General features: G+C 38.0%; 1 protein-coding gene across 2 annotated transcripts in view; it reads right to left on the bottom strand.

The window, feature by feature from the left end:
• LOC111141065 (nucleoporin 155) overlaps positions 1 to 11,962 on the bottom strand; it is a 63,898-nt gene extending 51,936 nt beyond the window's left edge. The window contains exons 1-5 of one of the 2 annotated variants that reach the window (XM_022493393.1): positions 11,686 to 11,962; positions 9,018 to 9,155; positions 7,166 to 7,262; positions 4,475 to 4,545; positions 76 to 168 (exon numbers count right to left, since the gene is read on the bottom strand). In XM_022493393.1, the coding sequence (XP_022349101.1) occupies positions 76 to 168; positions 4,475 to 4,545; positions 7,166 to 7,262; positions 9,018 to 9,155; positions 11,686 to 11,842 (556 nt within the window). In that variant the 5' untranslated portion in view covers positions 11,843 to 11,962. The remainder of the gene's footprint in view (positions 1 to 75; positions 169 to 4,474; positions 4,546 to 7,165; positions 7,263 to 9,017; positions 9,156 to 11,685) is intronic. The other variant, XM_022493394.1, reaches the window with a different exon arrangement.
• Positions 11,963 to 13,752: the final 1,790 nt, after the last annotated feature.

The following is a 13,752-nucleotide window of genomic DNA, read 5'->3' as shown; positions in this document are numbered from 1 at the left end:
GGGATAAAAATATATTATATGTTTATAAAAAATAAAAAATTAAAATAAAAAAATACTACATGTGATTTGCTATACCTGTTTGTAAATTAGCATAGCTAAGTCCAAGAATCACTATATCCACGGGGGTTGCCAAAACCAGGAGATGTCGTACATGAGGTTGAAAGATGCCTAAGATAAAGCAGACATGGGTTAGAGATTATTCCAAAAAAAATCCACTTCCACTATTTAAGCACTGATAGACTAATGGTTTTACCATTAAAATAACTAGTGACTAAACAGTATATGAAAAATGTGTCTGGCTGGTTCAGCTGGTACAGTATGCAACTCTCGATCTTGGGGTCACTACTTTAAGCCCCACATTAGGCGTGGAGCCTACTCAAAAAAAAAAAAAAAAAAAAGAATATGAAAATTCTGAACTCACTTTTGTTTTGATGTTAAAATATTACTACCTATAGTTATTTAAATAAGTAGTTAGTAATAAAAAAGAGCCATCTTAGAAAAGAAACACTTCAGTATTTAATCCAATTAAAATCAGTATTACATTATAAAATAGTTCATTAAAATATAAAGCCTTCTATTTGTATACTTTCACTCAGAACAGCATAATTCACAGTGCACCAAAGGAGGAAGCAACTCAAGCGTCCACCAATAGAGGAATGACAAAATGTGGTGTGTGTGTGTGTGTACATACACATATATGTATGTGAGAGAGAGGAGGAAGCAGGCTCCCCGCTGAGCAGAGAGCGCAATGCGGGGCTCGATCCCAGAAGCCTGGGATCATGACCTGAGCCGAAGGCAGAGGCTTTAACCCACTGAGCCACCCAAGCGCCCCAACAAAACTTTTTATTTTATTTCTTTCACAGATGAACATCAAGGGGCATAAAAGACATTTTTTTTTAAAGATTTTATTTATTTATTTGACAGAGATCACAAGTAGGCAGAGAGAGAGCACAGAGTGGGGCGGGGCGGGGCGTGCAGGCTCCCTGCTGAACAGAGAGCCCGATGCGGGGCTCGATCCCAGGATCCTGGGATCATGACCTGAGCTGAAGGCAGAGGCTTCAACGCACTGAGCCACCCAGGTGCCCCCATAAAAGCCATTTTTGTGTATGAAGGTTCAAGTCAGTAAAGCTGAAGACACAGACCTTCTACCAATTGAACTCAAAATATAATTGATATTTCATGATAAGTTGGTTTAAAAAGCTTTAACTTTATGAAAACTTAGATTTTCCTTAATAAAAGCCTTATCTCATGCTTGCTTCAGCAGCACATACATTACAACTGGAATACATGGATTAGCATGGCCCCAGTGCAAGGATAACAGGCAAATTCATGAAGCGCTCCATATAAAAAGTAAAAAAGAAAAGTCTTATCTCTAAGTATTCAGTCACCAGCCTATGCCAAAGAAGTCATCTTTGATTACAAAAACTTTAGTGAGGTTGGAATTTTATAGATAATTGAGCTGATTTATGGCTTTAAGTAAAGGTAGTGTCTTTAGACACTAAAGCAGTGTCTTATCAAACGATGCATCTTTTCTAAAATCTCTCATCATTTATTCAAGTATTTTGTAACAGGAGATGGTAGAAATGGAAGACATTTCCCTTCAGGATGCAACAAGGTTAAATGACTAACACTTCTCACTTCTGTCAGCTTTTACTTCTTCTTCTTCTTTTTTTTTTTTTTAAAGATTTTATTTATTTATTTATTTGACAGAGAGAGAGAGACACACAGAGAGAGAGGGAACACAAGTAGAGAGAGAGGGAGAAGCAGGCTTCTCACCGAGCAGAGAGCCTGATGCGGGGCTCGATCCCAGGACCCTGGGATCATGACCCGAGCTGAAGGCAGACGCTTAGTGACCGAGCCACCCTGTCAGCTCTCACTTACCTAAAAAGTACATTTTATTAGAACTTTTTAGAAATTAACGTTAAGTTTTTTAGGTCTTTGGAACAGTTCAGTTTGGGCTTCTGAATGAAAAAATTTTAAAGTTTTGAAAAAGTTTTGAAATAGTTTAATACTTGTGCACAAACATGAACACTTAGGGTCCTTTGCTAACATGTCTGTTTTTGCCTTTTTTTTTTTTTTTGGAGAGAGAGAATGAAAGAGAGAAAGAGTGAGAGAGAACACGAGTATGGGGACGGGCAGAGGGAGAAACAGACTCCCTGCTGAGCAGGGAGCCCGACACGGGACTCCATCCCAGGACCCTAGGATCATGACCTAAACTGCCTAAAGGCAGATGCTTAACTGACTGAGCCACCCAGGCGCCCCTGTTTTTGCTGCTTTGATGAAAAAAAAAATCAAAAGAACCATAACCCACTGCATTTTATTTTTTATTATTTTTAAAAGATTTTAGAAAGGCATGCTTTGGCACCAAAAACTTGCCCAATGGAACCTTCAACTTCTAAGGCAACTTCAATGACAGTATGAAGTGATGCCTTTTCAAAGATGTTGGTTCAGTAATATGAAAATATAAAGTTCTCTTCTACTGAAAAGTCCACTGACTTTCCTGAACTAATTGACTGAACTTGAGGTAGGAGGTTTACTGTTTTAGACAAGGAAAGACCATTCCAAAAATAACTTCCAGGAAGGAGTTTACACATGATTTGACTTTGGTGGCAGCCCTAGTTGGTCATACAGATGAGGTCAAATGACTCATAATCACTAATTACTCATAATCACTATAATGAATAATGTCCCAAAGCCATAATTCAGCTAAGTTACCTCCCTGGAAGATGCAAATGAAGCTAGACAACCACGTGACTCTTTCAATACATGGAAAATGCTCCCCTGAACTCAGAGAAGTGTGATTAACTCTTGTCAATTTCTCTGCAGACAAAAACCTGCAAATGCTAGAAAACACCGAAAAACTCTATGTTTTATTGAAACACGTATTCATACTCTTCTTGCCAATAAAGCAAACTCTTGCTAAAGAGCTGAACTTAGAAAACAATGACTTCAAGAATATATTTTCCTGGAATAGGCGAAATAAGATATGGACTTTGTTAGCTTTAACATTATGTTCGAGTTAGAATTTTCAGTGCTTATGGAATGCAACGTCAGAGTTGTTTTATAATCAAGGTGGCTCATTCTGTTAAGTGTCTGACTCTTGATATTGGCTCAGGTGATGACCTCACGGTAGTGAGATCCAGCCCCAGAGTCCAGCTCTTTCCTGGGTACGGAGCCTGCTTAGGATTCTCTCTCCCTTAGCCCCTCCGCCCCCCACTTGCACACTCTCTCCTAAAAGAAGAATTGTTTCATTATCAAAGATCACAACTTCGTTGTCATATCAAAGACTCGTCATAATTTTAATTTTGCACTGAAGTTTATATTTACGTAGAATAAAATTTTACTTTTTTTAAGATAGACAATTTATATTTATTAAAATACACAGCAAGGACAGCCCTCCATTGTTACAATGAATAAACTTTAGATAGTAACTTTTCTTAAAAAAAAAAAAGATCTATTTATTTTGAGAGAGAGCACATTTGAGAGTAAGCACACGTGAGCAAGCAGGGGGCAGGAGCAGAGGGAGAGGGACAGTCTTAGGCACTCTGCACTGAGTGTGGAGCCCCATGCGGGGCTCAATCTCATAACCCTGAGATCATGACCTGAGCCAAAACCAAGAGTTGGATGCCTAACGGACTGCACCACCCATGTGCCCCTATGAATAAACTTTTTTTCTTTTAAACTTTTAATGTAGAAGAGAGAGATACATATCTCATGGTGAAGAATACCTCGAGGTTCTATGTTAAAGAAATAAGTTTCCAATGTAATCATGTAAACAGTGTATAAGAATGCATGTTTGCACCATGTGAATATCATTTCAAAGCAGCTGTGACCTCAAAAGATTTTATTTAGGCCTTACAAACAATTTTGTGTACTATTTCCCATTGTAGGAAGATTTCTCATACATCCCCAAAAAAAGTATATTAAATTTAAATCAAGCTATTATTGTCATTAGCTCTGATAAAAAAAAAAAAACTGACGTTGACTCTTAAACAATGCTTGCCACTTCTTTAAGACTTATTCTGAACTCTTTTCATTTCTATTGGCTATCAAGACTAAAAAAAACACAGAGATAAAAATGGCTTTTACATTAAATTCAGTAACCAATAAAAATGTATAATGCAAAAAATTTAAGTAATTCAATAAGAGTAATAAAAAATAAGCAAAACAAAATTCAAAAATTATAGTTTAACAATTTATTAAAAATGATTTCTTTAAAGTAAGCTCTATACCTAATACGGGGCTTGAACTCATGATCCTGATATCCAGAGTCACATGCTTTACCAACTGAGCCAGCCAGGGACACCTCACCTCTACCATTACATGAATAAACTGTTAAATATTCCTAATCACTATACATATTTCTAATTAGAATTCAGACCAAACTTCAAAATTTCAACTATATTAAAATGTGCTGTTATTCAGTTCCATGTATATACATATGTAAATTATTCATTACATTTTTATTTCTTACCAGGTTTTGGTTTCACAAGTCCCACAGCAAGAATGGTCTCACTAAGTCCATCAAAATAGGCAAGGTCTCCTCTGTCAATAGTTAAAGAAAAACATGTTATACATATAAAGAAAACAAAGTTTTATCTAAAATGTTCTTTAAGACATCAGAATATAATGAAAAATAAATCAGCAAACAAAACTGTTTCAATTCCAAGATCTAGACACACAGGCGTATCTAAGGCTAATAAGCGCAAACCAAGGAATGCTGCTCCCCATCCCAAACTTTCCCCCAACCAGGTTGCAAGGCTCAAGTAACAGCCATTCTACTGCTGGGGCAAGACCTCTTCAGAAAAACAGACTCATAGGGAAAGAATAAGGTTGAGAGTAGAAGAGAAACATTGAGAAAAAATCTCCAGCATCCCAACCTGTATCCTATGTGCAAATAATTCTACAGGAATTTGAAACCTATGGTCCACTAGAGGTAACTACAGCAATGACAAAACCAAACTCAGCTCAACTCCCCATTATAAAGGCTTAACCTGCTAGGCCTATTTCTAAGGATAAACATATTTACTGCATTATCCACTGTCCTACACATGATATCTAGCTTTCAAAAAACACCCGAGACATAAAAAGCACAGGAAAAAAAAGCCTGTCAAGAAACAAAGTAATTGGGACGCCTGGGTGGCTCAGTTGGTTAAGCAGCTGCCTTCGGCTCAGGTCATGATCCCAGCGTCCTGGGATCGAGTCCCACATCGGGCTCCTTGCTCGTCAGGGAGCCTGCTTCTCCCTCTGCCTCTGCCTGCCATTCTGTCTGCCTGTATTCCCTCTCTTGCTGTGTCTCCCTCTGTCAAATAAATAAATAAAAGCTTTTTAAAAAAAAATTAAGTCTTCAAAAAAAGAATCCTGAGATATTAATATGTATTATCAAACATTGATAATTAAAACAGCCTGTTAGGGACGCCTGGGTGGCTCAGTTGGTTGGGCAGCTGCCTTCGGCTCAGGTCATGATCCCAGCGTCCTGGGATCGAGTCCCACATCGGGCTCCTTGCTCGTCAGGGAGCCTGCTTCTCCCTCTGCCTCTGCCTGCCATTCTGTCTGCCTGTGCTCGCTCGCTCTCCCTCTCTCTCTCTGACAAATAAATAAATAAAATCTTAAAAAAAAAAAAAAAGTCTTAAAAAAAAAAAAAAACAAAGTAATCAACAGAAATGGACTCAGCTATGACCCTGATGTCTGAACTACAGATAGGAAAGTTAAAATAAATAAATCTGATTAATATTGTATAGGTGCTAATGGAAAAAGTGAACAATATAAACAAACAAATAAGGAATTTCAGCAGAGAGGTGAAAATTACAAGAAATAAACAAGTGAAAATATTAGATATAAAAAGTACAGCACAGAGAAAGAGCATCTCGTAAGAACTTCTGAAGTAGAGCTGACATAGCTAACAAAGGAATCTGTGATCCTGAAGTTGGGTCAATAGAAATTGTCCAAATTGAAACAAAAAGAATAAAAAAAAAAAAAAAAAGAATGGCAAAACAAAAATAGAACAGAGCATCCAAAACCTGTTGAAGAACAAATCTAACAAACAAAGAGGGAGAGAGTGGGGCAGGACAAATATTTGAAGATAATCACTGAAAAATTTCCAATAAATTCAATATTTTATCATGATGGGTATGTTAGATGTTAACGGAAATAAGTGAATTTTCATTAAAGGGAAAATCCTTTTTAGGGGAATTATTCTTACATTTATATATTACATAGTTTTTTGGCATTTGATTTTCTTAAATACACTCATGCCTAAATGAAGAGGTTTTATTCCTTAGTATCAAAATGACCATGTTACAATAACATAACAAACTAAAGTTCAGGGTATATGAAGAACAATCACAACCGTGTATCACTGCTATTAGGAATACGTAATAATTCAGTCATAACTCTAGCTATGAAAAGTTGTAATCGAAAAAAATCAGTAAACAAAAATGGTTTCATTTAAGCTACAAGTTCAAGTTGTCTTTAGTGTCACTTCAACTCAATGATACAGTGTATATGTGTGGTTCCTAACAGATGTTTTAGTACCCAAGGAAAGAGTAACAACTACAAGGGCCTTCCTTTCATTAACCCACTTAACCCCCTATAGATAATATGACAGAGCACTGGTAATAAGCCAAAATTTATCTCCAGAAAGCCAGGTGAGATTACCAGATCAATAAGCTTTATTTTAGCAAGAATGTCTTGGACCTTCACTCAGACTATGACATACATTCAAATTACACAAAGATTAAGTTCACAGACCAACAAAACTGGTTAGTCACTTCAGTAAGTTAAGAGACTTTCAATGCATAGAAATGCATTGAAAATAGAGATCCTCAAAACATCAAACCATCTCTCTAAACACTACTGATAGGCTATCTTACTGGACGATAAGAGCTTGGCAACTAGACCCCTGCTACTCAGAGTGGTACTTAGGCTGGCAGCATCACTGGGAGTCTGTTACAATGTGGACTCTTGAGGCTCACTCAGAACTACTGAAACAGAACCCACATTTTAATCCCCTACCCAGGGGATTGGTATGCATACAGAGAAGCACTTATCCAGATGTTACATGAATGAAAGAGAAACCAGGCAGCTTCTGATGGGTAGAACAATAGCTGCAGTTAAGATCATCTAATTCTAACCATGCTACAGCAAACCGGCATTAAATACATACCCATCTTCATAGTTCCACATGAATATGTCACTGTCGATTGTGAGCCAAGCTCTGCTGATAGGAGGAAACACGCCCATCATGCAGTTACACTGCATATCTGAAGTCATGTGAATGTAAGGCAAAAGATTTCACTCTTATCTTTCTTAAATTTGCTTAGATTTTGATTTAAAATTTATGATTAAAAAGTCACGACCTAAACACTCTTTAATAGAAAGAGAAAATAAAATATCTTAATTTCGAATGAGTTTAACGAAAAACATAGCCATGACAGATATAAACCTGTAATTTGTAATTTCTAAATAATGCTATCTGACCACTTAAAATGTATTCTAAAGGACAAGTGAAATGTTTTTACCATTACTGACTTACTGATTATGAATAACACCATTAAATTTTGACCATGAAACCAAATTTTGACCATAACACCATGAAAAACTTACTGGACCAGTTTCTCCAATTGTGTAAAAGCAAGACTGATTTAAAAAAAAAAAAAAAAAAAAAAAAAAAAAAAAGCACATGGTATGCTAAAGTCATAGCTTGAGAATCTGCAAGCCTCTTATAAATAATACAACTGAAAAACAATGAATTATATTATGTAATTATAAGACAAGGAAACAATTATGGAATAATTTCCTAATGTTTCTTGCAGAAATAGTATTATCAGAAGATTAAAGAATATAGGGGCACCTGAGTGGCTCAGTGGGCTAAGCCTCTGCCTTTGGCTTAGGTCATGGTCTCAGGGTCTTGGGATCGAGCCCCGCATTGGGCTTCTTCTCAGCAGGGGGCCTGCTTCCCCCCCACCCCGCCTGCCTCTCTGCCTACTTGTGATCTCTCTCTCTGTCAAATAAATAAATAAAATCTAAAAAAAAATAAAAAGATTAAAGAATATTAAGAAACTAAACAAGAGTAGAATATGGAATAAGGTATGTTTTATCTTTAATAACACTATTTCATCAAGTCTCAGAGAAACACTGAAAATTTTAGGGAAAATATTAAATTCTACTAGTTTTTCTACTTACAAGTATTTCCTTAAATTTCCATCTCCTTTATTTTTGAATCAGACTGTAATGAAATCTGTAATGTTTTCACTTTAAATAGATTAATATACTTTTAAGTTTCATTAAATATTAATACAGCACCTTAATATCTATATTATGAGGGCTATAGATTGATAAAAAAGCTTTCTAGGAAATAACTATAGATCTAATGCCTTTATAGGGTATGCCACACTTAAAAAAATTAGATAAAATCTTTCTTTCTAGAGGGTAAGAAAACTCCTCTAGCAACTCAGTCTACAAAGATGCCATTAGTGCTCCATTCTTATTGTGATCCCTAGAAATGCAATCATTTATAAACTTTAATTCTAAGATAGCAATAAGTGCAAAACCACACCAAAAATTTTTGGGGAGGGGCAAAAAGAAGTACCTGGCAGATTGTTTTAAACAGTTTTAGAACAACATCTCAGTTTTAAAATTTAAAATATGAGAAAAAATAAAAATAAAAATCATAGGTCTTCCAGCTAAAATGTAGTAGTAAAAGCTTCCTTCTATAGCATTTAACTGGAAAGTACTACTTTGCAAGAATATCATTAAAAAAAATGCAGAACTCCTTGTAAACAATTTACTCTCTTTAGTGTCCCAGAAAAATTAAAATGTGATTCAATTTTCAACATTCAATGTTGTATGAAATTTTCTAGGCACATGGCAAACTACCCACATAACTTAAAATGTTTTTTAAATAAAACTCTTAAATGAACTGATATACACACACCAATTAAACACAAAGCAAGAATTATAATAAGAATACCAATTTTAAAAAATTTTAAGGAGTTAAAAACAAGGTAACAGGATACGTCCAAACTGTTCAACAAGTTCAGGTGGGAGAGGAACTCTTCGGATGGAACTGATCTCTGGAAGGTTGGGTACTGACAGCAAACCAGGTCCTTGTAGAGGATAATCCATATCTGACATGCCAGAAACAGTGGGATTATCTGCAAGTAATAAAACAAAGCATTTATTAAAATAATAATGTTTTGGGCATCAACTAGGCATACTGAAGCACTGCAAGCTACAAAATGAAACTGTACATCTGGTGGTTGTAAAGGTAAAAAGAGAAAATAGTTCTGACCCAACACAAACCAGGCCTGGGAAAATCCAGTGTTAACATGGGGGCAATTATAGGTTTCAGCCCTAAACAGAAGATTATCTTTCACAAAGATTCCATTTCCCCAAGGAAATACTTGGGGCGCCTGGGTGGCTCGGTGGGTAAAGCCTTTGCCTTTGGCTCAGGTCATGATCCCAGGGTCCTGGGCTGGAGCCCCACATCGGGCTCCTGGGATCCAACCTCACATCAGGCTCTCTGCTCGGCAGGGAGCCTGCTTCCTCCTCTCTCTCTCTCTGCCTGCCTCTCTGCCTACTTGTGATCTCTGTCTGTCAAATAAATGAATGGAATCTTAAAAAAAAAAAAGAAAGAAAGAAAGAAAGGAAATACTTAGTTCAATAATTTAGGGTTTTTTTCCCATTATTTTACTAATCTGAAATGGGCAAATATTTATAAAACCACTTTGTGACTGTCAGATAAGACAACTGTGAACAAAATATTGATTGGGGGAAAAGAGCTATTTCATTTCCCACTTAAATATTAATAGATTAAAACAATCTATGCATTTTTCTGTTAGACCACCCCCCACCGAGACCAATAAGAAATACAAATAATATCACATATGCAATATTTTATTGGGAGAAACCACAGACTGCTCTATAAACTGTTCACATTTGGGAACTTGCTCTCAGAGTCAACTAAGGGCAAAAGTGGGCTACTCTATTCAGCCTGTCCTTTCTGTGTCTTGAACAGGGAGGTGTTCTTTAGATCTGACTGATAACTTATGTTTATCCCAGGCACCTTTCCAGGCTCTCTTTAAGTACAAAGATGTTGGGGAAAACTGATATATAAAAGAAATTCTAAATGTATCATGAAAATTTAAAATATACAACTAGGGAGAAAAATGCAATCAATTCCTATGTACTGATTTGATTACCCAGTTTCAATAATTGCCAATAACATGACTGATCATGTTTCATTTATATTCCTAGCTACTATTTCCCTACTGGATTTTTTGAAGCAAATCCCAAACACCCTATTTAATCTTAAAACATAATTTTAATAGGATATTGCACATGTTAAATGACAATGGAAACACAAAGGATGGAATTAATAACTGGTGAAAGTGTGCATGGTTAAGAAAGCCCTCACAAAGAAGTGATATTCAAGGGAGTGTGGAAGAATGCCAAGCAAAGAAGAAAGAACATTCCATTAGTGATGAAGTAAATGATGATATAAAATAGAATCCTGAAGAGGAAGCTTTTTTTGAAAAACATATTAAATTCTGTGTGACTGGAACAAAGAGTTTGAGAATTGGATGGAAGGGAGGAGATTAGGTTGAAGAGGTTGATGTAAAGGTGGATAGAATCTATTTGAATCAGATAAGAGAGGAAAAGAATGTATGGACTGTTTTTACATCTTGCTTTTCAAACCTAAGGAGGTCAAAGGGAGTAATGCTGTTCAAGATGAGAATTGCTAATAGGCCACTCAGTTCTTATAAACACTGGTAAGCAGTTGCCAGAAACAAATACTACATGTGTTTTACTTCTATCTTTCTCTGACTACAAGTCTACTCAATTTTTATAAATCACCAGAAGTGTCCTTTAGGTTGACATTGCACAGATTATCCTTATTAATTTATCCTGGTTATTGTTTACCGAAAACCTTGTCTCTCTATCAGGCTTCTTTTCTCCAATATAGGTCTCAAAAAGGGGCCACTCTTTTTTTCTTAAACAACTTATGTAACTCCATGCCTTGAGGAACCTGGTCATAATTTAAAACCATGATACAAAGTACTTTTCCTCTCACCTCTCTTTTGTCGGCCCATACACTGCCTTACCCTCCCTGTCCATCATCACAGCTAATATCCCTGCTCTCTTCCTTTATTTCACAGGTAATGAAATAAAGAATATTTATTTAATACAGGACTCTGTATTTATTTATACAGAGAATTCCAGTTCTTCGTATTACAGGACTGTATTACAGGACTTCGTATTACACTAACTCTACACATAATAAAGGCTATCTTTGAGAGAAGATGGTAAATTTCCAAATTTCGTTTGCTCTTCTGTTTTAGTCTAAAGTTAATGAGGAATCAACAAGAATGAGACTTGGATCAGGCGATCCTACTCAACTGGCCTTAGCGATGAACACTTGGAGACAGTGAGCAGCTCGTTAAGTTTGGGGTGTTTGCTTCAAATGGGTTGCTCGTCACTCCCCCCCTTTCAAATATCGGCAATGAAGTGAGGACAGGAAAATAAACGAAAAACAGACTCTTTTTCGCTCTTAGAAATGTAGCAAACAGCTCAATCTCAAAATGTTTTCGCTGGGACCACCCTGGGGATAAGGCCTAGTTAGGAAGTCAGGCGAGAGTCCTTTCGGCTGAGAAAGCAGTCACCAAATGGACACTGATCACTCACTTGGGGCAGACACCATGAGAAGCTCGGAAAGGTCCGGGTACATGCGGTCTTCTTGCAACTGACGGTCGATGAGCCGCCCTGCATTTTCCAGAGCTTCCTGCAAGCCTGAGGCCGACGTGGAGGCCGGCATCGCCGAGCCCAGTAAAGAAGACGGCATGTCGTGCTTCGGAGACACCAGCGTCTGGAAAAAGTAAAAAACCAAGAAGAAAAGAGAGAAAATCCAACAACCCAGCTCAGACCCACAGCTTAGAGCGCGCGCGCCAAACGAGCGCCTCGGCGCTTGTGCATGACGCACTTCCGGTCCATCTGGAGGGGAATTTGAAGGCTGCGTTTTGAAGCGGAAGAGAGGAAGTTGTGGAAGGGGCGCTAGACGTTAGGGGGCGGAGCCAGTGAGCCGAGGCGCTTTCCAGGGCTTGGGCTGGGTGCTTGAGGGTGGGGTAGTAGAAAATCCGTGGAGGTTATCTAGGGAATGGAGGAAAGAAAGGGAAAGGACCCCGGGAAGGAGAGGGTCGGGAGAGGGTCGGGGGGTGGGGGGAGGTGGAAGGGAGCAGGGGTCGGGTAAGTGGGAGCTGGGTAGTGCCCGGCAGCGCAGGCTGCTCCGGTTCTGGTGGGTTTCGCGAGCGCTGGATCTTGGTGTCTCGAGCTTTGCAGGTTAGAATCTCCCAACTGCAACTACTTAAGAGTTTGCGCGTCAATTTCTTTGGCATTCCACACAACTTCTTTTCAAGAGTGGATAGGAGTCGGTAGTTTGCCAGAAATAGTTTACGTGTGAACCAGAATTTCACTACATTTGTTATGGGCTTCACTGTAAATTCATCAGACTTTACTGGCCGGGTCAGTCAGTAGAGCATGTGATTCTGGGTGTCTGGGTGGTGAGTTCAAGTTCCACCTTGTGGTGGAACCTACTTCAAAAAAATTCATCAGGCTTTTCTATTTGTGTATGGCTACTGTTACTTTGAAGAATTGTGTGTTTACTGAGTCATTCGTTGCATGCAGGAGGCTGATGCCTTCCTTTATTTCTCATTACAGAGCGGAAGAAGAGTGTTCTAATTCATTGGTGGATTCCCAGCACAAAGTAGAGGGACCCCTATAAAGTAGATCACCCAATATATCACCAAGTCCTACAGAAATTGAATTTATAATTTGTGTCAGGCACTGTGCCTGGTGCTGGGAATATCAAACAACCCATTCCTGTCCTCAAGTTGCTTCATGCAGGGACACACAAGTAAAACAATAAAGTACATCACTGTAATGTTTTATGGGGTATGTATTAACTGCAGTAGGAGGATAAGATGAGCAAGAAGAGGTAAGATAGGCTTCATTTCACATAGAAGACAACTGGGGTGGTCAAACCAAAGCACTCTTTCAAAGCGCATTCCTCATTTAGAAATACTAAATTTGTCCTTATTTAGTGCTCATTTAGAACCACACTTAAGCTTCATCTGCTTACATTCTTAATAGTTCAGCTAGTCAGTAACTGAATTACCCCTTATTGACAAGCTAAACTGAAAGAGGACTTCAACTACCTCCATTTTGATCTCAAACCTTCTAATTGATTAGGTTTTTCTTTCCAGCTTATCTTTTAACTCAGGCCAAAGATCCTGCTGGCAAAGCATCCTGTGATGGGAACCGAAAGTACCCCCTCAAACAATTAGGACTGCCCTGAGCCAGCAAAACCCTGCCTGTAGTTGACCCCCAAGATAATGATGGATCTGACCTCTACTGCCCACTTACTGAAATTTACTGAACTTTGTCCCTCATTTTCCTTATATAAACCTAGGAGTATTTTCAGCAATTTGGAAACAGTCTTTGAGACACTAGTTTGCTGTCTTCGCAGTGTTGGCCTCACTCAAATGAATTCCTTTCTTGTTTCATCACCACTTGTTTCTCTGCTTTTGGATTTTTCAGTGGTGAGTGGCTGAACCTTCTGTGTTTGGGACCCCTTGAGCCAGGTGCTCTTGTGCCCCATGCCCAGGATAAAAAACTATAGTCTTTGCTAAACTATGGTCTTTGCTACTTGAATTATATTTTGCTCCCTCAAATGAGGGGTTGACTGAATTTCTGAAT

This window comes from Enhydra lutris, unplaced genomic scaffold (assembly GCF_002288905.1).
Source record: "Enhydra lutris kenyoni isolate GAN:26980312 unplaced genomic scaffold, ASM228890v2 scaffoldscaffold5, whole genome shotgun sequence".
NCBI classification, from domain to species: Eukaryota; Metazoa; Chordata; class Mammalia; order Carnivora; family Mustelidae; genus Enhydra; species Enhydra lutris.
The sequence above is the reverse complement of the archived record's forward strand: the minus strand, read 5'-3'. Positions and strand labels throughout refer to the sequence as shown.